General features: G+C 36.5%; 1 protein-coding gene across 1 annotated transcript in view; it reads left to right on the top strand.

The window, feature by feature from the left end:
• Positions 1–11,056, top strand: part of LOC148161200 (uncharacterized) — a 110,143-nt gene extending 99,087 nt beyond the window's left edge. Inside the window, exon 7 of the mRNA XM_088007604.1 lies at positions 10,798–11,056. Within this exon, the coding sequence (XP_087863730.1) occupies positions 10,798–11,056 (259 nt within the window). The remainder of the gene's footprint in view (positions 1–10,797) is intronic.
• Positions 11,057–26,951: the final 15,895 nt, after the last annotated feature.

Below are 26,951 nucleotides of genomic sequence, written 5' to 3'. Positions count from 1 at the left end.
CTTATTGTGTCTGGATCACTTGCTTAAGTGATAAGTAAACTGCAGGGCACTGCGCCCTCACAGTTTCTGTTCACCCTGGACACATCAGATGTCCACAACAATTCGGAGTCCTGTCATCTGTATAAATACTCTGATGAGCATGTTTGTAGGTGGTGACAGTGCTAGGTGGGAAACTGAGATCAAGAAATGGGCGGACAACGTTGTTGCAAGAGACATCTTGATCAAGACTAAGGAGCTGGTTGTTTTTAGGAAGGGAACATGTCAATCAAGATTATCATTTCAAGAAATGGGATGACATTTTGGGGTCTACACAGACAAATAATATTGGAAAGAGAGTGCCTGAAACATGGAGCAGCTCTTTTAATCATCATACAGTGGCTTAATGTACCAGTAAAAGAAATGTTTGGCAATTATTTTTTTTCCTGTTGCAGATTTTTTAACCAGATGTATTCCAGAAGACGTACAGACAGAAATTAAGAACTTAAGGAAAGACAGCATGATTTTTTGTGAACAGACAAGGGATCATGTTCTTCAAGTTGCAAAAAAATCAGAATAAGATGTACTTATTTTTACTGTTTGATACAATAGTAACCAAAATATATCTAATGCCTACCACAATGCATCTGTAAAAGACAGAAATCATATTTTTCTAAAAACCTTAACATATTTAAGATTTAATTTCACTGTAACTTTTTAGGACAGTGAAATATCAATTTGTTTGAATTTGATTAATAAATACCCGTTTTAAGGATCAGTACAGATCTTTATGTAATAGTTGTAAACCTGACAGCAATGACGGCTCAAAAACTTTAAAAAACAATTTAGAACTTCGAAAAAAGAAGAAAAAGCAATTCTGCGACTCCACAGATTTCCCACAACTTAAGTTTACATTTGAAATAATTAGTACTCATAAATAGTACTTCCTAATTTACCAGTGTTGATGTTGCAAAAAGGCCCTAAATGTAAAGAATATTTTATCACTATAGAGCTAATTGTGTGACTCATATGCAAGATCCTTTTCACGTCAAATTACCAGCAGGATTAAAGGTCTGAACCGTTCCTAATTAAGACTGAATTCTAATTCTTTATAACTCAACCACAGAACAAAGAAATCCTTCGGGACTTCTGGTTCTACTTCTAGGAATCAAATTAGCTTATTTCCCCCTCTGTAACAGCTCTTGAAAGTCAAGGTAATTTTTATCCAATTTCAGCTTGATAGCTCGTTGTAATTTCAGATTATTGTTATTATTCAAAAACATGCACCAAGCGTTGCCATATTGGAAAGTTTCAGAACCATTCTCCTTATTACACAACGTGCTTCCAGCTGTGATCAGTGAAAGCCAAATATGTCCATTTAATCAACAACTGTTGTCATTAGTGAGTCAGATGACATTAATATAAATTGCTTTTGAAAAAGCCGTGTGAATATTTGAAGAAAAGTGATTTTTCTTGATTCTGCAGGTGATCATCTTTTTAAATGAGCAGGTATTGATGGGTAATGTACAAAAACTGCATAACTGCCATAATGATCATGAAAATTGGTGCACCACATAGGACAATGCAGGGCATTGAACAAAACAGATAATGTGAATAATAATCTATATATAAATACTGAGCATATGTATGTTTGTGTGGATGTGTAAGACGATCTGTGTTCCCTCCTCATATCATTTCTTATATAAAAGTGCCCTGTCAGCAGAATGTAGTGGGACAACTCAGCCTGCACATGTTAGTATGAAGCTGCGCACATAAAACGTCTTTCTTTTCTATTAAAAACATCCACATATTGGGTTTCTTTTGATTGTTTCTCAGCCAGGCGTTGGTGAGCTTACTGGTATGGTTTGGTTCATTGTCATGTTTTAGATTCGTCTGGATCATTCTCTGATACGTTGCAGAATTCATGTTAAGTTCTAGGATGGAGAGTTTACCAAGTCCTGCTGTAGTACAGCATATCCAAACCATGACAGTTTTAGGTCTGTATTCACACTTGGTTCAGTTTTTTCTTTGTTTGATTTTTTATCTAAAATGCTGCATTTAGTTTAAGCCAAACTTGTCTTCTGTCCCGTTGTCCAGATATTAGACTCATCTGTCCAAAGTCCGGATCTCTTCTAAAATGTATTCTAGCTTTCTTAAGAGTATTTATCAAACTAAAGGTTTCCTCCTTGGACCAATCCAGTGAAACTTAAACCAATCCAGTCTCTTTCTGACTATGTAAGCATGTGTTTTCATATCCACCATAGACTTCTGTAAGTTCAGCTGTTACATTCTAGGCCATTTGGAGACTTCTTGTTGCGTCTTGTGGTACGTTTTCGGATAGAGCTTGCTAAGAGGGCCAAACCAGGGATTGGGTTGATTTTTATTTTTTTAAATATTCTCCACTTGTAGTCTGTTTTCTGTACAGTGCAATGACTGAGTTCAGTTTTTTTATTGACTTATTTAAATGCCTTACAAAAGCAATAATCTGCTACAACCTCCTCTCTGAAGGCTTCGTGGAGTTCTTTGGATCTCACCATGGGGTTCACCTTCATTTCAACAGCCTGGAGCGCACCACTCTAAATGTCTTAAGTTTATACTCGGCAAAACATCCTTCAAAATGTTAAATAGCAATGTCCTCACAAAATTCTAATTATACACCTGAAATTCTAAGTATTTCCATAATTGTTGCCTTTATGAAGAAATAAATGCTGAGACTTTCTCAGTTTTTCTTCAGACAAACACCAGGTTGTCTGATCCCTCTGATCTGTGTGGACATAGAATCAGTCGATTCGGCCTCTGCATATGGAATTTTGTGTGGTAACATGAACGCAAAGTGGTTGGAAAAACAAACAATACACCTTATATAACATGTCTCTCTGTATGACCTTGAGCAAACCTGTAAAGTTCATAATGAGCTAAAACAAAGTTGTCACATCTGCATGAAATCTAAACTTTTTTAGCCCTCCTCTGGAACTTTAATTTCTCATTTGCAGCAAATGAAATGTGCAAAATCTCTGTCTAATGCAAGTAATACACCAAATACTGACAACTACACCACAGAAACCCATTTTAAAAAGTCTAAATGCTGAAACTCAGCTCCAGGTGAACTTTTCACCTGTGTGACCCTGCTCTTCTACATTTGGACATATTGCTTGTCCTGGCATATGATACCATTTGCAACCACTGCAAACTGACACTATTAACCCTGATACGACTCAGTACATCTGCTACTAATTACAGAGCGCCTCTAACAGACACTTCATGTTAAAAACATTTCAGACAGCAAAGCACCATTTCAAGATGTATAAGTTTGTCTTATTCAAGTGATTTCTTTGATTTTTTTTTTTTACTCCAGATGTTTTCTGTTTAATTCAGGATGCATTTATTCTTAATTTAAGGATGTAATTTATTGTCCCTGGCTGTAAGTGTGATCAAGCATCAACTGTTGTTCATAGGTAATCTTTACTTTGACTGATCAAAGACAGAAGTAAATTTTATTCTGTATTTTCCCTTTGCAGATACCACAATAAAGACCCATATTACCTTTTTTGTTGGTATTAATTACCCCTAAAATCCATGGCTCCAGTCTTAACCACAGAAGATGCTTTTCATATCCTCTGATATCTGATTCATACACCTGAGCTAAAATCAATGCCAAGTCTACAATAAATAGCTGCGTATGTGCCATGTCTCACAGCACCTTACACATAATCAATATTGCTATGGTGATTTTCAGAACCGTCATCATTAAAACAAGCAGTTCAGGACGCAAACTTGTTGAGCTTTTCCGACAGCTCTCTTTGCATCCTGAAGCCAGGCGTTGTTTCTCAGTGGAATGCTTGTTTTGCCAAGAAAAAGAACGTACAAAGTCTGGGTGCTGGTTTTAGTCTGGATGTTTGGAATCCTATACCTCAGTCCCTGAACTGCAGAAACTCACACAGACTCAGTCAGGAAAGCACATTTTAGGTCCCCTCAAGGCAAGTACAGAAAGGTTCATCTGGCATTTAACATGCACCCAATCCATCGGTAAAGTGATCTGCTATAGGGAATTTGTGCATCATGTGTGTAGGTACTCTTGTACAACGGTGTAAGGGAAACAGGGCTGACATAGCACCTTTCCTGAGGGGTTCCAAATGTATTTTATAACTGCATGTGTCTCAGCTTTTCTGTGTGTGGAACATTCCTTTAAGGCACCTGAGCACTTAGGCTTGACACCGTACCGTTTGAGTGTGTGGTCTCTTTCAGCAGACAGACAAGTGTTTCTACCTCAAATTCTTCCTGCTGGAAGTTAAACTTTTGGCTTGACTTTTCCTAAACTGTGATCCAACAGGCAGACATCCAGGCTGTTTTATATGTTGTCCAATAGAAGTGCTTTTTGTGAACCTAAATATATAAATAAAGGGTATTGGTAGAAAGTAATGTTTCTGTTTGTTGTTGCCAGAAAGGCCTGCCATTTGGCTTGAGAACCTTGGAAGACATTTGATCAGAACAGTGTTAGAAAAATAATAATCATAGGCAAGTGCAGCTTGGGGGGGGGGGGGTTGTGCTATATTCTATATCAGGGACCCCCATGTCCAGCAGTCAAGTCCAGTCCTGCTACTTTTAGATGCATCTCTGCACCAAAATGTCTGAATTCTTTCACCAGCATTCATTCAGCTCTACAACAGGCTGGTAACGAGCATTTTATTTGATCAAGGTGTGTTTGAGTTGCAGTTGCAGGATGGTAGCCCTTGAGGACTGGACTTGTGGACCCCTGTACTATATAGAGCGCTTTAAATCAGTTGGCGCCCCTGGTAGAGACGTGCATGTGAAAGACCCAAATGAACCTGGCGGGAGAAAAATTTTAGTTCAGCTTTTACACATCCAAATGTCACAATTTTTAATTTGTTTTGCTATTTTGTTGCAGTCTTATGACAATGTGACATCCACATTACATGCACATGATTCACACACCTCTGTATAACATATAGTCTACAGAACCTAATGATGAAAACACTGATAGGCTCCTGGATTGTTCTGCCATAGAAAACCAATGGAACCATTTAATGAAGAGATCCAGGGTTAACTGGAATACTAACATGTCTAACGTGGGATGCCTCGTTAAAAATGTACAAAAAAGTATCTGTCTTAAATTTATCAGAAGGATATAATATAGTGCTTTCAATGTCTATTGGCACAGTTGATTAATGCATTTGTTCAGTGTAAAAAACAAATATCACTGCAAGAAATAGAAAATGCCACATCTGTGACATACCTGATAATTCTGGTGCATGTAAAGTATCTGCCTTTTTTCTACTTCACACTTTCTAAAGTTCAAGTTAAACTTTCTCAAAATGAATCAGTGGCTTTCCTTTTCCCTGGGGTATAAACATGACATGACATAGAGGTCCGTTCTTTTAGCCCCCTTTTCACCAGGGTGGTTCGAAGACCTCTATTTATCTTGCCACCACGCACAGTGAGCATGATGGGAGGTAAAAATTGTCCAGAGCTCACTGTTACAGAACCAGAGCAAAGTTTGGACTTGCATAGTCTCCATAGCAACCATTACAAGCTATCTACTTTTTATTAGAATCTTATTAGAATGCACAACAAGACATGAACTCCTAAAAATATAGTTTGACTCTTCAAAAGATATACAAGAAAAAAACATCAGAGAGAATCCCAGTCTGAGTGAACAAGACAGGAACGGTCAAAAATCTCTCTTTCATATGTTCCAACTTTATAAAATGTTATAGGAGAAGAATTTGTGCACTCCTATTGGTAAGAGGGTCATACAAAGTTTTTACAGTACAAGAATTAATAGTTGCAGAGGTAAAATTGATTAAAAATAATTATTTATTACCATGGGATTCTTTTTCAGACTGGATAAATGAATCAACAGGCTGGAAGATTATCAGTTTGAAAATGGGAAAGTGAACTCCAGTAAATAACTGGGGGGGAAAAAATATGACTTTTTTTTAACCAAATTTATTCAGATCTGCATTGTTGAAATGAGCAACAATGCTGCAGAGGAATGCCAGGAGAGCATTTTGTTGTGATTATTGATTCGATTTTCTATTCCTTTAAAAAAGTTTGAACGACTGAAACTTGAGGTTCCATAAGTGACACTTTTACAAACTCCCTTTTTTCTTTGTAGTCAGCATTGTTAGTTAATCCACCCAATCCTTTGTCTGAATTTTAACTCTTAACTCGCACATATAGAATAAAAACCACAAAGACACACGCAGACTCCCAGAGAAGGGTTTTGCTTGAATACACACCTGTCCTTGTGCTCTATGCTACAAAGCACACCATCTGACCACAGGCCATGCCATGAGTGCATGTTGTGTGTGTGTGTGTGTGTGTGTGTGTGTGTGTGTGTGTGTGTGTGTGTGTGTGTGTGTGTGTGTCAAAGTGTCTCTTGAGTATTCATACACAGACAGCTCCTCTCTGGCCAAAAGTCCTGACAATAGCCTTCTCCTCTGCCTGTCCTTCGGTTTGTTTGTTTTTTGTCGCTGTTTTATTATTCTGTTTTCAGTTTTTCATTCACACTTTCTTGATAGCTTGCCCTGATTTTTTTCCCCCCATTTTTTCGTACTTTAACTCTTTTATCTTTCTTTGCCTTAAGTTTTCTTTCTTTTGACCCAAAGGATGAATAAATTTGCATGATTTTCCTTAGAGAATGTCCCTAGATGAAGAGTGTCATTGTGTCAGCAAGCCTGTCTGTGGCGTGTCAGTGGGTGCCTCAGTGTTGGCATGGGCAAACGTGTGTGCATGGATAAGGGAATGCAAGCAAGCCTACGATGTATCCTCTACACCTTCTCTCTCTCTCTCTCTCTTTATACATATATATAGTGTTGTGTTGCAAATTGTATTAACGTATGCAGAATAGAAAGCCACATTTTTACGTGGGTATTTGGAGCATTTGCTGAGTATTTATTTGAGCTATTCATGGAAACTAGAGACTGTAATTCGTCCCAAAGGTGGATCAACAATCTTTGGACAGTTTTGTCCATTCTCCTTTGCAGTTCTTCTCAACCTTCTTCAAATTGAATGAAGGCATCTGTGCAGCCATTTTCAGATCTCTCCAGAGATTATTAATCTGATTTAAGTCTGGACTCTGGCTTGGTCCTTCCAGGTTGTTCACAGAGCGCATAGCCAAGTCTTTGAGATCTTGGCCATGTGCTTTGTGTCGTTGTCCTAGTGGAAAACCTACCAGCCGCCCTCAGTCTGAGGTCAAAAGCACTCTGGAGGATTTCTCTGTAAAATGATACATTCATCTTTCCCTCTATCCTGACCAGTCTGCCAATTTCCTCCGCTGTAAAACATCCCTATTGCATGATGCTGCCACCACCGTGCTACCTTCATTCGTGTTCTTTTTTGGTGGTTGTTACTAATATCCAGTGTAGATTTCATGTAGATGTTTCAAATATATTTACTGAGGAAAACATTGACATGTTCAAGACAATACATACAGTAAAACCTCAAAATATGAATGCAATAGGATCCACATTTTTCCAAATATGAACATTTAGGCTTCAGACCCACATGTGATTCTTTGGCCCCTCCACTGTCTCTTAAAACCAAATAAGAATTATTTTCAATTACAAAAAAATAAGAAAGGTAAAAGTTTATTTAATGTACAAAATGACATTATTAGATTAGATTACTTTGGGAATTGTCAACATATCTTTCAAAATAACTATTTAAAAATAAGTGTTTACTGTGGTCTACCTATGTGGTCATATTATGTGCACGTTGTAATTGTGATTAGTTAATGCTGATCCAGCATTCCCATTCTCTCTTTTTCCTGTTCCATATAACTTAATGAGGACAAGCAAAACAAATAAAAGTTGGACATGCACTCAGCTCTGTTCATTGCACAGATGTTTTTAGAAGAATATATAAACTACCCTTACAAATACACAAGTAGATTGTTATGTTGGTAATAAAAGAAAAGAAGGCAGTGAAGTGCCATGTATATCGCTCTCCTTCCTGCTTTCTCTAAGAAAGCTTTCAGCTTTTGTAACAACTTATTAAATGCATGTAATAATAATTGCTTATTCTTCTTACAGGTGTGAAAATAATGCAAAGATGTTTTTTGTTAAATTTTACCTAGGACTTGGTTGAACTGGTTGTTTAAATGAACTTTAAGGAGGCTGCAAACTGTTTATTTTGCCAGATTCTTCATAGTATAGAGGAAAACCAATGTGAGGCTGCAGAGAAGAACTGAACTTGTTCATGAGAGGGGGTGGATTAATGTGACAGCATTTGCAGTGATTTGGACACCTTCCTCTTCTGCCATGGTGCAGAGAGCGCCGAGCAAAAGGGGGAACCTTTCTCTTTTTTTTTTTTACCAGACAATGTATGTTCTAGATCTAACCCTCACCTGTCATGAGAATGTGATGAAAAAATGAGATCGCAAATAGAGTCAGTTGAGATGAGCTTCCTCTGTAAAGTGACTGGACAAACCCTTGATGTAAAGGTGAGGAGGTGGCGTGATCATTTTTTTAATAATGTGTTCCAGGCGCCTTAGTGGACCCAGTATTGATTTGAATGATTGTAACTCACTACTGGCTCTGGACTATATTGGATTGTCCCCAAATGAGAAAGTATTTGGCAACCTTTACCTAATGGATGGATGAAACTTTTTTCCACCTGAGATTTGGCTTAGGTAACATTATACACAGTAAACTTCTCTGTTTATGTTCTAACGAAACATTAGGGATGGAAACGTGTTTGTTATTAAACCATTCTGTGTTTTGTTCTTTTTTTAATCTCATTGAATTTGCCTCTTTGCTAATTTTACTGTTTAACTTCATAGCCAAGCATTTCCTTTTCTCACATTCCACTTCTATTTCATATGCATAGAAAGGCCTTTTTGCTCTTGCACTTTAACTTTTGTTGATCGTTTTATTTGTCTATGTTGTGAAGTATTTTCATAAGTTATGGAGATAGTCAGAAAAATGCTTAAATCTCTCCATCCATCCATCCATCCATCCATCCATCCATCCATCCATCCATCCATCCATCCATCCATGTGCATATCCAAAATCGAGTTGCAGGGGTAACGGGTCCAGGAGGGAAACCCAGATAACGGTCCCAGCAGTGCCGCTCTACTTCACTACACCAGAGCGGAGCAGCAGCCGATTTGATGCAAACACTCAGATACTTGTGGCAGAAACTGCACCGCAACCTTGAAGGAGCAGTACACCTTTTTCTGGTTGAGAATAACGGCCTCAGACTCAGGGGTCAGTCTGAATTAAAGGTGTCTGATCTTAATTCATTGGAATTTTTTGTGAGAGGTTCTTAAAAACATGCGACATGTTTCCATCAATTTGTGTCATTGCTTTTAAACTATTTTGTAAGTTGTTTTAAACGTGTGCATATGTTTTCATTTGTTTTACTTTTTGTGTGTCCAGATTTCTGCCCAGATCCCTTGTGAAAATAAAATCTGGATCTTAATGGGGTTTTACCTGGGTAAATAAAGGACAGAAAGAAAAAGGGGAACTGATTTTCAACCTGACCACTTCACACCTGGCTGCGAACCACACCAGTGCCTGCTGAAGGTCATAGAAGATGCCAACAGAACCGCATCATACACACACACACTCAAAAAAGGCAAAGATGAGGTTCTTAAATCAAAGATCCTCATCTTCAGAGCTATACTGCTACTGGCATAAACACCACAATCAGAGTTGTGGAAAGAGGACAGTCCTGGTCAAACACAAACTTGAAACAAACTCTCCAGGGCATATCTCTTACTTTTTTGGATGGCAACAAGATTTCCCTGTATACAGTAGAAAACTACTAGTAGAAATAAGAATCAAACTACTGTGACCCCGACGGCCTTTAGAATCTCAGGGTGAATCCTGTTCACACCTTGCAACTTACCACTAGATAGTTCTGTGTCATTGACCTTACTATCTCCAATAAACAAAAATCATCTGAGCCCCATCCATTGTTCCCAGTCACCACTCTGTTGGTCTGGGACTATATAATCAGAAATTTCTGATTTTTTCAATGTCATTGTGAAATGCTTTTCTGGAGCTACCATCTCTATCACCAGAACTACTAGGCGTAAATTCCTTTGAACTGCTAAACCCTTGCAGACTTAGGGCACCAGCCCTATTGTCCTCCTGCTTTTGTTGTGCAAACGCAATAATTACCTGCAAACCCTTGCACATTTCTATTTACTCAGACTTCCATCTCAATCCATGACAGCTCAAAAGTATGTGTGTCACATGGAAATTTCAAAAGCCTACATAAAAAAATAACCCACAAACTCACTGACCATGTAATATGAAAGGCACACATTCACAAAAATATGGAAACACAATTCTGTTTTAGTTATATATATATAACTAAAACAGTTATATATATATATAACTGTTTTAGTTATATATATATATATATATATATATATATATATAAGTGCTTTGTCAACCTTTCCATGACAGTAAACATACCTCATCTTTTTGTGTGCGCACTATCATTGTGTGCACACTAATGCTCTCTTCCTTACTCTGATCAAATCCTCAAGGCTTAGTATGTGCGTCATAAAATCATTTCTTGTTCCGACTCTAATTCTCACCTCCCCCCCAAAAAAGCAAAAACAAAACCAAAGCATTGTTTTCTTAAAAAAAAAAAATATATATATATATATATATATATATATATATATATATATATATATATATGTATATATATATATATGTATGCACACCTATGTCCTATGTTGACCTACACCTGCCAAAACAATTTCGGCTTCTGCTGCTCCCACCTCCGTCGTCACCTGTCATAGTCGGAGCTCACAGTTCACAGTCATCGCTGACCCCTTAGCCACCCTACAACCATCTCCATCTACGGGCTCGCTCGCTCGCTAGACCGCGCACCGGTTAAGACGTCAGGATTGGACGCAGCAGGGGATCCCCAGCACACCGTTACCGAGTCGCGCAGCGCATCATCATCATCATCCTTTACCGGGAGGAGGAGAGCTCGCGCCGGCTCCCAGTTGAGCGCGAGCGCCAGAACACAGGACACTGTAGTTTCTCACTTCGAGCACAGCTCGCGCTCCAACTCTCCCCCTTCTGCTTTCTGAGTCTTTTGCTCTTTGTGCTGCGAAAGCCTAAGTGCAGGAGGTGCTGCGCGACCGGCTTTTTGGAAGGAAGAATAGGGAGCAGAGGAAATAATAAAAAAAAGGAGGTTTCACCTTCTTGGTCCCGAGAAGAAACAATATGGAAGAGCTGTCTACTCTATGTTAGTTTTATCGCCACTTGGACAGACGAACCGTTCGTCTGTCCTTCTAAGCGGCACTTTGTTCACCTTCACGTGCGTCCTCATACATGCGCGCCTCGCTGCCTTGGACGTCGCTTTTTAAAACAAACATAGGTAACAGCTAAAGACAGAGATGGAAGAGAGGAGCGTGCTCGTTTTTTCTTCTTTTTCTCCTTTTTCCTAGCTGAGAGTAATGTGTCCAGAAGCGCAATAAAAGTGGCGGAAAAGGCGACTCAGCGCGGAGATTTTCCTCAATGTTCATTTTGGTTTTATTTTTGTTTTGATTTTATTTTATTTTTTCTTTTGTTAATCTTTTCTTGAACTGCTAAGAGAAACGGCAGCTGGCTGAAGTGGAGAGAGTTTGTTCGGGTTTAAAAGTGGAATAGAAGAAGCGGCTGTGGTCGGAGGTCTCCCGCACCAACTGGCAGGTAGGAGCGCACTGATACACATGAGAGGGAAAAGAAAACTAGGAGAAAGCCCATTTGACTTTACAATGTCCAGGATGTAATTTCGGCTTATTTATTTAAATTACGATCGTATCCTTTAGAGTTAACCCCACATGTTACCTTTTTCCATGAAAGATAGTTGCTGTTCTTTAACATCCAAATACTTTGCTCACAGATGTTGACATAACACCGGAGGAAAAATCAAGACGTGTGACGTGGTCCGCATAATTACGACCTTTTAGGTCTTACCGTGTTCCACATTGTAACGAGCAATTAAGACAGCGGAGCCTCCTCCGAAAGTTTTCTTTTTTTGTTTTATTTTATTATTATTTTTTTCAGTTTCTTGACGGAAGTGCTCTGAAGTTCCCCCCAAAATGTTGGGAATTGGGTGTCTTAATTTAATTAAATGATTTTATAACCAATAACCACTTTAAAACTTTGGAATAGAAAGCATGCCAATCTTATGTCCACTGATTCAGTCTCCTCTTCTAAGATTCTCACGATTTATTTTAGTCACAAAAAGCAGAAACGAAAACAAAATTCAAGCAAAACATATTTCTCACTTGGTATTGTCATTTTAAATTAAATTAAATGAAGCAGTTTTCATTTACTTTGAGGAGAGAAAACTCTTGGAGGTTTTGTGTGAGTGAGTACGGTGTGTGAAGGAGTGGAAGGTTAAAATGGCAAACCACAGAAAATGTAAAAGCATGAAAGACTCTGAGTGGCTTTGCCTCTGCTGGCATGTCACATAGCCCCTCTCTCTTACACTATTTGCCCCTCACTTTCAAACATGGTGTAGTCTATACCTCTTGCACTATTGATGGAAAATGTAAATTTTTTTATTGATCTGCTACTTTACCTTCTCCTAACACCTTCTTCTGGTGTTTTATCCAGAAACTCTTCATTCCTCAGGGTTTTAGGTGAAGGGGTTTTTATTTTTACTAAGGTGCAGCCCTCTTTAAATGGCATCACTTTGCTTAGTTACTCACTATGGTGTGTTTGGCAGAAAGAAACCTTGAGGACTTTGTAGCTTTTGAGGTTTTTACTTTGATGCAAATAATCCAAAGTCCTAATTGTTCCTATGATTGTGTTTGATCTGCCCCTTGAGTGTGAGTGATGAATTCATGAGGAAGTTCAGTTGTTTACCTCATTACTTCACACGAATGATGAAAAATGGTGAAATGGCTCCTGCGGCCCACTTTTAAGCAACTAAAAATGAGATAATGTGGTTGTTGGGAATTTTGCATGCATTTCAAGTTGCATTCGTGTCGGGATTGGTTCAGTGTGAAGTGGTGAAAATAAAATAGACACTTCAAACAATGCCCAAGTAAGGGGTGCTATCTAATAATTCAGTTATCACCCATTTTATTGTTAAGTGATACTGTATCTATTGTTTTTTTTTTTAAACTTTTTTAAATCTAGGTATATCACAATAAAGCCAACTTTATTACAGCTGATTTATTTTTATAGTTCAATGGGCTAATAATGAATTCTGAGCAATACAATATATATCAACTGTAAAAACAAAATAAAGAGAATTAATTTACCTTGATCAGCTGCCTTCGTATATGGAAAGCTTCTTACCGAAACTGCGTTTCTTACTTGCTTTTAAAATAAACGTTCAGCTCTTTTGACTGCTTATTCTTTCTTTTTTTCTGTTTTTTTATTTCTCTGCTCATGCTGTACAATTATATATTTTTCCAGTTTTTTTCAAATAGTTTTTCGTCAGTATTTTTTGTAAAATCAGACTTGAAAAGTCTCCAGATTTGGCAGTGCTCCGGGTCATGTTTCTGCATCACATTGGGATTCAGAAAATTTAAAACAGAACAAAAAATATCTGAGTTTAAACTTTGTCTCACCCCTTTACTTTAAGTTTGAATAAAAATGTTATTTCCCAGGTTGAGGTGTTTGTAGCATTCATCTCGCCCTAACTAAAATAAAACATCGACGTTTTTTTTTCGTGCGTATTCCTTTTCCACATTTTAATGTTGCCTTTATGATAAATTATACAGAAATAAACAATAATGCATAAATAATGCGTTTTTAAAAGTGTGAGAAAAGGCCAGAGGTCAGATGGGGTCGGATAAGGTCGGACTTTGATTTGTTGGGTGCAGTTTGCAGTTTACGCCAATAGATGTCCTGCTATCCTTTGCACTGAACCCTGAAAGTGTTTCAGTCACTCAGATGAGAGCGGAGTACCATTACTGCTCACTCGTATTCCCTTCCTGCCTGCACCTGCAAATATGCAGCTATTCACAGAATAGTTCAGCTGATTTTATTTATTTTATTTTTTACCTTCCTTACTATGTATTTTCCCTAATGTGGTCCGTGGTCATTATTTTCACTTCACAGTTGACTGACCTGCTCACAGGATATTTCTGGATGTTCTGCACACAGTAAAGTTAGTTTGCATGCTTTGCCATACAGGATTTCTTAACATAGTGTGTATGGAAAGTGTGTGTTTTAGACCTGTGTCCTTGTTGTCACACAAAATATGGTAATTGTTCCACACTTGCTTCGGGACTTGAATGCAACTTTTTTGCTTGTGCAGAGTAGGAATGCTCCTATTTTTGCTTAGGTGATCCAAATTAGACAATTTTCAACTTGACCATTTTTCTTACTAAACTGGTGACACATTCACACATATTTATTCAGACATAAAATATTTGAAACAGGCGAAAAATGAGACAACAAATTTAAATGAATGAGTGAGTGAATACTCTAACACGTAAAACTGGAAATCAGTGACTACATGTTATCTAAATCTAAATACATGTTAAACACAGATGCAATTTTAACACAGGTTCTGTTGTAATTTATTGGGTCTTTCTGAGTCTTTCTAAATATTTTAGCATAGCGTATTTTATAAGGAAATGATAAATGAACTTGTTTTTGTTGATTTGTGAGAGGATGAAAATTCTTTGTCTCCTGGTCCTGTGTGATGTGTGTGTGGGTGCTGGTGATAATTTTCTCTAAATATTTTTAACAGAATACATAGTTATTTTAAATGTTGTCACACTTCAAGGAACTTCAAGATGTATTATTGCCTGTTAATTTTTTGCATGCAATAAAATGCTTAACATCATGTCTTATTTACCTGTGGACACTCAGTTTAAGCAGCTCTTTGTTGCTACAATTGTACATTTGCTTCTAGTTGGAATCGCCTCTGTACAGTCCTGTCTTCTCCTCCATGACCTCTGTCCCCATCGGACTGTAAAGCTCTCGGTGTCTACATGTCTCTGCCTGGGCTTGTCTACAGTTTTATTAGTAATATAGTGGTTTAGTATTTGTAAAGCTTATGTATTGTTTTCAATTTGTTGCTTTGTTTTGACTACTTACAATTCTTAAACTGAGCCTTTACCGACTCCTGCCTGTGTGTGTCTGAAGTGAAAGAGAGATTTGTGCATCATTTACGCCGTAACCAGGGATCATTCACCTTGAAGAGCGTGATGAAAGCAGTCCAGCGCTGCATTAGAGGACCACATTTGAGTGTGTTTGAATCTTTACTTGAAATTTAATAGAAACACAATGTTTGACCTTTAGCACAGTTTGTTCAGAAGCAGATCGCTGAAACAAAATTAATCCACTACAGCTTTTTATTCTGTTATACTCACAGTTAGGTCATGTGTTGTTATTAGATACTCAATCAGTTAGCTGAAGGAAACTCCCTGGATTTTCTAGCTTTGCGTCCATGAAGGGAAGGAATTAAACTCATATGAAACCTGGGGGAATATATAATATATGTATTGGGTATGTGTGTGGATACATGGATTACAGTTTACAAAGCTCCTAGACGCTGTTCATCTTAAAACGGTATGGATTCAATTTTAGAAAGAAGAAATTCAGCTTCAGTTAGCTGTCAGGTGTAGAGAAACTATGACAACAAAAAAAGCAAAAAAACACAGATTAAATATACTCAAATTAAAGGCTCAGTTTTTCCACATTTTTCAGTCCAATATTAGGCTTTTGTGAAAGAAGATACATTTATAGTTCAAATCTTTAGCAAATTTATTGTTAATTACGGCGGACACTGATAATAAGTTGTAGCTTGTAAAATCTGAAACTTTTTTATATTTATAACAAGGCATCTCATCATTCAGAGCCATAATCCTGAAAAAATAATTTGGTCCGTGGACTGCTGTCCACACAGTCCTGACCATAACCCCAGGAAGAAGTTTTACTGAAGTTGGCTTCACACAGCCATCTGACCGTCTTTTCACTGACACCAGATTGAGAGGAATACATGCTGTCACAGCAAATACGTGCTGTCTTCAGAGCTACAACAAACAACATAATGAAGTTTTTGTTTTCCAATCTTAATCTTCACAAAGTTTGTCATACAAGCTGTAATTTGGTTTTGTATGTCTAGCAATAAATTTTGGACATATCTTTGAATGTCAGATTGGCAGTAAGCTTTCTTTCTCATTACATTGAAACCAATATTGGAAATTGTACTTAGTCTGAACCATGGGTAATTTAAATGGCTTATAAGCTAACTAAAATAAACAAACAGATAATGTGCAGAAATTAGGAGAAGATAACAGCATGTTACAGATTTAGCTGTTTTCCTTACAAAAATCATGTATCCTTCTTATTGCATTTAATTTGAATGTGGTATATTGGAATGTGGTATATTGTACACTGGCATCATCCTTTGTTTTTTTTATTAAATCCCCAGTACATTCTACATTGTGACCCGATTTAACCTTTAGCGCGTGTCTCAGGATTTTCCATCTGCTCCTCGGTTGACTGTTATCGCCTCGGACCACTTCAAGTGGCTCCAAGCTGTGGCGCCCGTTCCTTTTTGTTCTTCAGCCCAACAACTTAAGCAGGTCTGCCCTGTTTTGTTTTTCTTACTTGAGACACCAGTTGGGTTTTAAAATAAAATGCTAGCTTTTTACGCCGTAATGCAAGTTTTAAAATAAACCTTACCGGGAATCTCAACACACGTCGTCTTTGCTGTTTGAAATTTGACTGCTACAGCTGGCTGCTCCGAAATGCAATTTTTGTTCTGTCACAGGATTGGTTCACGGCAGAGTTCTTAGAGGCTGAGCCGTTTTTTCCAACACGTTTCGTAACTACAGAATGACAGATGAGTATTGCTACCTTTAAAAATAAGCACTGTTTCGTCTTTCCATCTTTCTTAGGTTAAACATTTTTGCATTGCAGCAACTATTGTGAAATCTTTACATGAACATCTAGAAATGTCTGTGTTTTGATGTGCACAGACTTCAGAAATGTTATAAGAGAACATTGCTTTTTTAGATTCTTTGAATTCTGTTTTTCTTCCAGATATGTAAACCATTTAAGTCATTGTCCATATGACAAAAGCAAAAGGAGAAAAGAAAATCTGCTTTAGTCTTTTGTGAATTGAAACCTTGGAATGTGAGTCCGACTCGCCATCTTTATCTGATTCCTTTCTTCTGTTTAATTATTTAAAAATCATCATAATTTATATAATTTTGCTAATATCATTTTGGGTTTTAGGATTTTTGAAAAGGAAAAATGAAACAATTTTTATGTGCCATAAACATGACAAAATAAGTTTAACATCTGAACATTTATGGACTTTTATTGTATTATTTCTATTATAAATATTGTGTTTCTGTTCTAAGTAATTGTTGTTTCATTTTAGGTGAACGTGCTTAAGATAGTTTCAAGTCTTTAAAACAAACAAAGTGGTTTACATTTCGTTCAGGTCGCCTGCATACTGTAGCTGTTCAGGATTTTGCATATTTTCAGGATACACAAAAATGAGTTCTTATATGTTAGTTAAAGACGAATGCCTTTCTTTTCTCTTACTAAGGAGTTTTAGAAGCAGAAAGTTGATTACATTTTACATATAACTGACCTTTTCTTCTGCATTTCTGAACATTAATGTACTACAGATGCAGATTCTGAGGTTTCTGTCAAGGATGATTGAAAAGACTCATTTAATTTGTATGATCCCTGTTGGGATATTCAATGTGTAGGGCTCTCTTTTTTCTTTGTGTGTGTGTGTGTGTGTGTGTGTGTGTGTGTGTGTGTGTGCGTGTGTGTGTGTGTGTGTGGGTGTGTGTGTGTGTGTGTGTGTGTGTGTGTGTGTGTGTGTGTGTGTGTGTGTGTGAATTAAACTCAAATGAATGTATAAGAATTTTTCTGAAAACGTCCCTGCATGCATACTGTATACGGACTGCAGTTTCAAGAGGATAGTGAATTATTCAAAGTGAGCCATTGAAATAAACAAACTGATAAAGATTGTATTAAGAATATATTTACAAATCAAAAACCTTGAAAAGTTGTGCACTTACGAAAACAGACAATTTGAAATGTGCTTAGCTTGTGCCTGGCTATAAAAGCAATGCATTTATGATTATTTATTTAAATGAATTAAACACAGTGGAAACATCCAGAACGCTTTAGTTTGCTGCAAAGTCCATCTCCTGCATGCGCCTAGTATTAGACACAGACATGTAGTTATGTTCTTCTATAAATCACACACAATCACGCTCGTTCAGATTTTTGTGCAGCCCTCAGATAATCAGCAGACACACACCTCTAATTTCCTCCTCTAATTCCAGCGCTTTGGGCAGTGTGAGGTTCCTCCTAGTGGCCATATTCGGTACTAGAGCAACTGAGCAGTATATGTTTTTGTAAGATGCACATTAATTGGCCTAAAGATGGTGATTTATTTTACTTTCATAAAATGTACAATATTTTTCATTACTTAACTGTTGATTTTACTGATTCACAATTTCATGGTAAAGAAATTAAATCACTTTTGTTCATGTATATAGGTGTGTGTGTGTGTGTGTGTGTGTGTGTGTGTGTGTGTGTGTGTGTGTGTGTGTGTGTGTGTGTGTGTGTGTAAAGATAAAGATATATATGTATAAAGATTTGATTTGTTCATTTTAAAAAAGCCCGAAATGAAATGCTGAGCATCCACAAGGTCTGCTGAGAGAGGAAAAAAGATGTAATTGTTTTGTGAAACAATACTTATTCGTTTTTCTACATGGAGGTTCTCAATCGGATTTTCTAGTTCAAGGTTGAGGATTGTTATTGTGATCATATTCATATTCACTTTTGCAGATGAACTGTTGTATCCTTGACTTAAGTTTATACAGGGATGCATGGATGCATTTTGAATTAGCCCTGTTCAAGCTCAGGTGCATGTTAAAAAATAGGCAATGTATTTGATTCTCAAATATGATTTACTATGATATTATTTTAAATTTAATTTTAGTTCAAACTATTACTTTTTGTTATTGTCACTTTTTCAGATAGTTTTAAGTTTTTCAGTTTTATAAATTAGGGTGACATAAAAAACATTGGATTCTCTATGTAAAATTAAAACAAACACTAATAATAATAATAATAATAATAATAATAATAATAATAATAATAATTGTGAAAGTGTGATATTTGGAAATATGATAAATATTACATAGAGACCCAGTTGTTTTTTGTTTTTATCCTAAAATATTTTAATTATATTTCATTTTAGTAATAAAATCGGGAAAAAGGGGAGTGCAAATGTGCTGGAAGAAAGGTTTTTTTTAATTTTTATTCAGCATTCAAATTTTGTATGAAACTGATGTGTTATAATAGCATTTGGTTGGAAACAAACTCCACTTTGCTTCTTTTTCTTTTCGTCTAAATTTGGCCCTCATCATTTAATGAGGCTTTGTGACCAAGTGCTATCCTCGTCTAAGTCTTGAAAATGGAAGCGTCTAAGTTATTTTCATGAAGCTCTCCTGGATTGTAATCTAGCTGTAAATTGACATTAAATCCACAAACCAAAAATAAAAATAATCCATGAATTGGCAAGTTTTTTTTTCTCCATTTCCAATGATTTACATCCTCCATTGGTTTTGGTCTCTCATTAATGTTTCAAATTTTTGCATTTATTTTAATCTGGTTATGATCCACAAAAAATGCATATTTTCCACCAGAGCAAACCTTCCCAAACATGATGATAAGAAGATTATTTGTCTTGTGTAAGAAATAATGAAGCAGACATGCAATGTCAGATGATAGAACTATTTTGTCAAACAGCCAGCATGTAAATCTTCTTTGGATGCAGTTAAAAAGCTTTTATCCTTTTGATTAAAAAATATACAATGTTTATATATAGAAAATGAAAGAATATATATTTATAATTTAGTCCTGATTGGAAATAGACTTGTGTTAGAACATAAGGATGTGTAGTATTGCTTTCATAGTCAAATAGAAAAAAAAAGAAAATCCAAATCACAAAGCGGTTCTAAATTCATGTTAGCAGTGTTGCATTTTCTTGGCACATAGTGCTATAAAATATGACGCAGTGCTGTCAGTACACTGAATTATGATAACTTCAGCTGTCTTAAAAAAGCTGACTTGACATGATTTTAGAAAAAGAAATAAGTTACTTCATAATTTTACCCCTTGAAAATTGGGCCTCTGTTTCTTTAAGAAGCGCCTACTCTTTCTGACACTCAGCAAATCATCACATCACTCCCCTATCACGGCTTTAAAGCGTTCGTAGGAGTGTTGCACTGAGAAGTAGCATATATAATGAGTTCAGCAGTTGTGCAGTTCCACCAGGTGTTTTCTAATTGCTGCTGGCTAGTCTGGAGGAGCCGAGTGCAGAAATCTCTCTGCTCTGGGAGACTGAAGCTCGTAAGCTTGAAAACTGCAGCTCTGAGGAACAGCTTCACCGAAGGCGGCGCTTGGTTACACCACTTGTTTTGCACAGCCGAATGGCTACCAGGAGAGATTAAAGGATTCTCAGATATGCATGAAAGAACGCAGCACTGCAGATTAGGGAATAATATTATAACATGACTTAAAGCTCAAAAACGTAGATTTTACTTGATATTTTACCTTTAAAATGTTAGAAACTATAAATCTAAATTTATTTGAAACAGTATTTCATTGCCCATCTTGAATAGGATGTAGATCAGTAGATGGCCACACTGGTGGACTCTACACTCGTTTGTATTAAATTTGCTAAAGCATTAAGCATGAAAGGAAACTGTAAAATGTCTTATCGTAGAAATGTAACTTTTCTCTCAGGAGACTCCGGTGACATTTTGTCTCTGCTAACTATTCATCCAGAACACCAATTAGCCAGATTGTTATTAAGCTAATAGAGTGAATGCTTTGAGTAACGTCCCTTTGTGTGATCCAGTAATATTAAGGTGGTATTTTGTGCCATTTGGATGGAATGATGATGCTTTTGTTTGTAATCAGATTGCTATGATAGATGGTGATGTTGGAAAAAAATCTGTGAAATCCCTGATGGGTCCAGATGTCAGGAAATCAGTGAGATCGCTGCGATAGGTCCATGTTGACATGTACTGAGAGCCTGTGGGCTCTGGCTCCTGGTGGTGTGCACACACAGAAAGTCAGATCTACATTTATCCCTTCATTTTGTAAAGACTACGTAGTGCAAACTCACTAAATTTATATGATTATTTTAGTACCAGTAATGTGTTGATAATATAAACTCTAACCTACCCGTTTCACATTGTGACACATTTTTTATTCAAGTCTTTTTCCAGACGGTCATATGGTTTTATGCTAAATACATAAAATGCTAAATGTTACCACATTTATTTGTTCTAATGAGTGAATAAAATGACAGTAGAGGGGATAAATCTTGAAACAGAAACAGGATCAAGTGTCCCTCTTTAAACAGAAACTTTAAATATTTTTCTTCCCTCCAAATTCCTCTTTTTCTTAATTATCATGTCCTGAATCTAATAAAAAATGAACATTTAATCATTAAAAAAGTATTCCCAAAGTAGAATAAATGTTAGTACATATAAGTGCTAAAAAATTAAAAAGAATATTTAGCACGCTGGAGTCTCTTGTATCTGTGTGTTACAGACAACAAACCTCTGCAGCCCTCATGTAGTTTTAAGCTGTGAAATCCATTTTATTATTTTACGTCTACTTTTCCCTTCTTATGTTTTCTGAAATACACTTATTCAGTTCTAACCATATTCATTAAGCCAAAAGTATGTAATTATTGAGTGAGTGAAAAGAGTTCAATAATTCAATGGCCTAATTTATCCACGTGCTGTTATTCAGGTTTCACAAATATAACAAGGCTGCTGGTTCAACCCGAACATTGGATCATTTTACAAGGAGTTTAGAAGCATTTCAATGTTTTGTTTTTTTAATAAACAAAGAATCTCAAGTTTTTTTACAGTTAAATAAAATAAAATCTTCCTTTTAAAAATGCTTTACAGTTGAACTCGCATACAAAATTCCTGGAAACATCACATCCTTGTCCAGACATTCATAATTATCATTAGCTTCATTAATTTTTATTTTCTAACTCTTTCTTCAGCGTCTTTATTGAAGTATATTGCATGTCAGGGTTTTTCTTCCATTCCTTTCACTGTTTTACCCAAAAAATGAGCAATGTTTATTTTTTTCCCCTCAGAAAATATCTGATACGGCATACGGAGCAAGAAAGCATTCAGAAAACTCTAATCTCGATTTATTTAAATGTTATAAAAACTGATTTGCTGCTAATTCATGATTCTGATGTTACTCTTCACTACAAGTGGTTGTCATGTGTATTCTTGCTCCAACAGTCAACCATGTGCTGAGGAAACTTACAGAAAAATTGTTCTCCCAATTCATAAAATTTGCTAGGCCTTATTCCTTTTTTGTTCTTTTTGGAAGTCGGTGGTACTGAGACCGTCAGTCTCAGTACCATGGTGAGCATGGAGACCTCCCTGAAAGATGCTTACAGAGCATTCTGTATTATGTCAGGAAGTTGCACGGTTGATGGTGATGAGGAAATCTTACACGAAATGTGTTTTTGTTCTAAGTCTCTTTGCAACCAAAGTGTTCGCACACTAACAAAGCTGAATGAAAACCTATTGTTTACTAAAGGCTGCTGGTGCTTTTACAGGTATGAAATGGACAGGTGCATCATGGGATGTTTGGTACTGACCACCATTCTATCCCATCAATGTAGATATCCTACCTCTTCTCTTTCTGCCACTTTGAACATAAACTGATACAATGCATGTTGTTTTTAGGGATGGAAGTTATTGATTTATGAGTTAATTTAATATTGACTGATCTTATTGACAAACTAATAATTATACAATAAGCGACCATTTTATATAAACCCGAGTTTTATGTTATATTAAGAGGATTAACTGTTTTTCCATAAAATAAAGAGCTAAATTGTTCATAAAATGCTGAATTTCAAAAAGAAGGATTTTACCATTTTTATGTCTGTTTTATGACATATTGACTGAATAAACAGAAAATTGTGATTTTCTCACATTAATAAATTAGACATATTTATAAAATATAATAAGACATGAATTTATTAGGTTGCTGAATAGAAAGTTTAAATATGTGAAACACTTAATCCTCCATGAACAGAGAGATGTTCACACACTGTTTGTGAAGAGAAACAAAGATTTTACAGGCCCTGCCACCTTTATTTCTGTATCAACTAGCTCCACTTTAGGATGAAAACCAGTGCTCTCTTCTGGATGGTGGGCACATTACAACACTGAAAGAAAGTGTAAAGCTGTCTAAGACAATCAAATAAAAGTAATTTTGATCTAATAAATAATCAGCAATTAATTATTGCATTCTTAGTTGGTTTCGTCTTTCAAAAGGAGACGAAGCACACTGTCAAAATGTTTTTTATAAAATATATCTCAAATGTATATTTTATAGTAAATGTAAGTAATTGTAAACTCTCATTGTAAATATACTACAGCATACCTTGAATTGGCAAGTCTTTTTGTCTCCAAAATATAATTTTTTCAGAAATTCATCATTACATATTATCTCATTTTATAGGCTGGATAAATGGTCACACCTCTTCTGCAGATGTCTGATCTGCGTTGTGAGCGTTATTGTAAACGGTGAAAATACTTTGCAGAAATTTCAGCTCAATAATTAGTCTTGTACGGTTCCTCTCAAAAGTGTCTGCATTTCTTTTTTATTAGTGCTCAGCTGTAAAACATTGTTGTTTGCTTAATAAAACTGAAAGCACCCCCTTGCAGCTCTTCCTCTGATTATGCTCTGTATTTGGCCTGCATTCCTCAAAGTGAGTCCTCAGCTTTGTAAGCAAAACATCTGCCGAGAGTGTGTGATTTGTTTTGCTGACTGTCATATGTGTGTATGGGAGAAGAGGTGCAGGAAACAGGGTTGTCAGGGTCATCACACACCTGCATGTTTGCATGTATTCCAGAAGCAGGAGGACACAGCGCCGCCACTGCGGCACTGTGATGAGGTTGGGGTATCCCGCAGGGACCTATATAATGAACATGTAAATATTTCTGCACCTGAACGGAATGACATTGTGCAAACTTGTGCAAACAAAAGTTTCAATAGTGAAATGAAAAAAAAAAAGTACACACATATTTGGCAGTGCACTGTAACAAACTTCGTATATGAAGAAGGTCCTGTTTGTCTTAACACAGCTGTAACTAACGCTTCTGTAGCGCAGATTCACAGTACATGCTGCATCAAACCTACCTAATGATGAATGACTGCACACAAAAACACACACACTCACACACACCTAGTTGAACAAACATTGCACAACCGGGATTTTGATGATGTTCAGCCATGTTCCTTTAATGTTTTTAGCCAGCTGGTCGAAGCTTCTCTTCTCAGGGGTTGTGGTCATTCTTCTCCTTTAATGAAGACATATAGAGATAGAAATGTTTGCACGTGGTCAGCTAGAGAGGGATCCAGACAACCTTCACTGACTGGCCCTCAGACTAAATTTACCCAAGGGCATCATGGTTGGATAGATGCAAAAACCTTAAATTCCTTTTAAGAAACACACAAACTGGCTCCATGCAAAACTGCATGAACTGCATGGGATGACAAACAGCTATAGTTTCAAATAGGTCAGCGTGCTTATATAGGCTAGGAGTTTGTGTGTGTGCTTGCAGCTCATTGCTGGTCCAGGGGACAACTGGCTGAGTTTAGCTCTTTACACTGTTTGGCCCTCATTTGTTGTAGTGGGACATTGTGGAGCGCACAGGAAATTGCATATTTAAGCACAAGCACTGTACATAAAAACTAATAATTTTATTTTTGTCTTAAAAACGCTAAATGTTACAGCTTCTACAAGTAAAAATAGAAAATGACGAAAAAAATGAAAGTGTTTCTTGCAGCACAACATGGCTCAGTTTGATTGTATGAACTTTTTTGTGTGAAGTTATTAGTGAGCTTCATCTACAGTGTATCCAATGTTATTTATATATATTTTTTTACTTTAGCTACTAACTGTTTTAAATACAATTACAAAAATACAGCATGATACAGTTTCTATAGTATAATGTGGAGCATCTATCTTTACTTTGGTCATCTTTTATTTAAACAAAGAAGGGCTGGTTAAAAAAAAAGATTTACATCATTCTAAAATGAATATATCATGTTGGAAGGAACCACTCTTGAACTGTGTGAACCCTTTCAAGACCCCTGCAGCAAGATTGCTTCAGCTACACATTTACAGCTAAATTACAGATAATTTATCCCTAAAATAGAATTCCCTCTGAAAAATTGCTACCTGCTGCGAAGCCATGAGTGGTTTGTAATGGTAATCAATATATATGTTCATTTTTTAATTTACTTGTTTTCTTTGTTTTTCTTACTGGTTATTTGATTAATTTTTAATGGAAGTTGCTGAAGTAATATGTTTGGTATTTTTAGATACATCTTACCTGCACAACATACTTTTTCAGTTTGCTTTAGTCTTTTTTTCTTTTGTCTTTCACACCACCTTTTGTTCATTATTTGTAACATCTGGTCAATGAGAACTATTTACTCCAGGAACACAATTATAGATTATCCAGCAGGTGACAAATAATCAAGAACATCATATAAAGCATTACACTCTTCATAGTTGTCATTACAACATCTGCAGTATGAGAAGATGAAAGGAATGCTTGGATACAATATTTTATTTGAAATTATGTTTAAAGTGTCATGCATTCACACTCTGAATATTGAAAGTATATTTGACCAAGTGGATGAACAATAGCTGCTTTTACTGTCTATGGCTGATGTATGAGAATTTGAGAGAGCAGTGTGCACTTTACAATGGTAAAGACAGAAATTAATCAGAAAAATAATCAACAACAATATGTTAGTAATATATTTTCCTGATAGTGTTTGGTTTTGTTGGTCTGATTACTTGTACAGTGTATTACCCCATTCATCTCAGCTAAACTGCATACTATGGATCATTTTTACAGCAAATTTCAACAAAATAATGCAAAAAATAAATTATATATCTGCAAAAAGTAATCTGTTTTATTCAATGCAGCTTTTTGTTTAACATGTTTGAAACAAGTAAGAAAGGATATTATGCTGAAATTTAAAAATATAGTATTACATAGTTACAATTATTAAATAAGTGTAATAGAAAAAACACATAAGAACAAATGAAACCTAAAAGCATATTTAAGACTGTCGTCTTCTATAATGCTCTTCTAACGTTCTTTGGTTTATAAAGCCATTCATGATGTACAGGTGCTGGTCATAAAATTAGAATATTGTGATAAAGTTCATTATTTTCCATAATGTCATGATAAAAATTAAATTGTCATATATTTTAGATTCATTGCACACCAACTGAAATATTTCAGGTCTTTTATTGTTTTAATTTTGATGATTTTGGCAAACAGCTCATGAAAACCCAAAATCCCTGTCTCAAAAAATTAGAATATTATGAAAAGGTTCTCTGAACGAGCAATAAAAATAATCATCCGAATCAACAAAGTAACTCTAAACACCTGAAAAAGATTCCTGAGGCCTTTAAAAACTCCCAGCCTGGTTCATTACTCAAAACCGCAGTCATGGGTCAGACTGCTGACCTGACTGCTGTCCAGAAGGCCATCACTGACATCCTCAAGCAAGAGGGTGAGAAACGGAAAGAAATTTCTGAACGAATCGGCTGTTTGCAGAGTGTTATATCAAGGCACCTCAGTGGAAAGTCAGTAGGAAGGAAAAAGTGTGGCAGAAAACGCTGCACAACGAGAAGAGGTGACCGGACCCTGAGGAAGATTGTGGAGAAGGGCCGATTCCAGACCTTGGGGGAAGCAGTGGACTGAGTCTGGAGTAGAAACATCCAGAGCCACTGTGCAGAGGCGTGTGCAGGAAATGGGCTACAGGTGCCGCATTCCCCAGGTCAAAGGTCAAGCCACTTTTGAACCAGAAACAGCGGCAGAAGCGCCTGACCTGGGCTACAGAGAAGCAGCACTTTGGACCACTGTTGTTCAGTGGTCCAAAGTACTTTTTTCGGATGAAAGC

This window comes from Poecilia mexicana, unplaced genomic scaffold (assembly GCF_051168715.1).
Source record: "Poecilia mexicana isolate PSO_F unplaced genomic scaffold, ASM5116871v1 scaffold_1, whole genome shotgun sequence".
NCBI lineage: Eukaryota > Metazoa > Chordata > Actinopteri > Cyprinodontiformes > Poeciliidae > Poecilia > Poecilia mexicana.
This window is presented reverse-complemented; position numbering and strand designations above follow the sequence as displayed.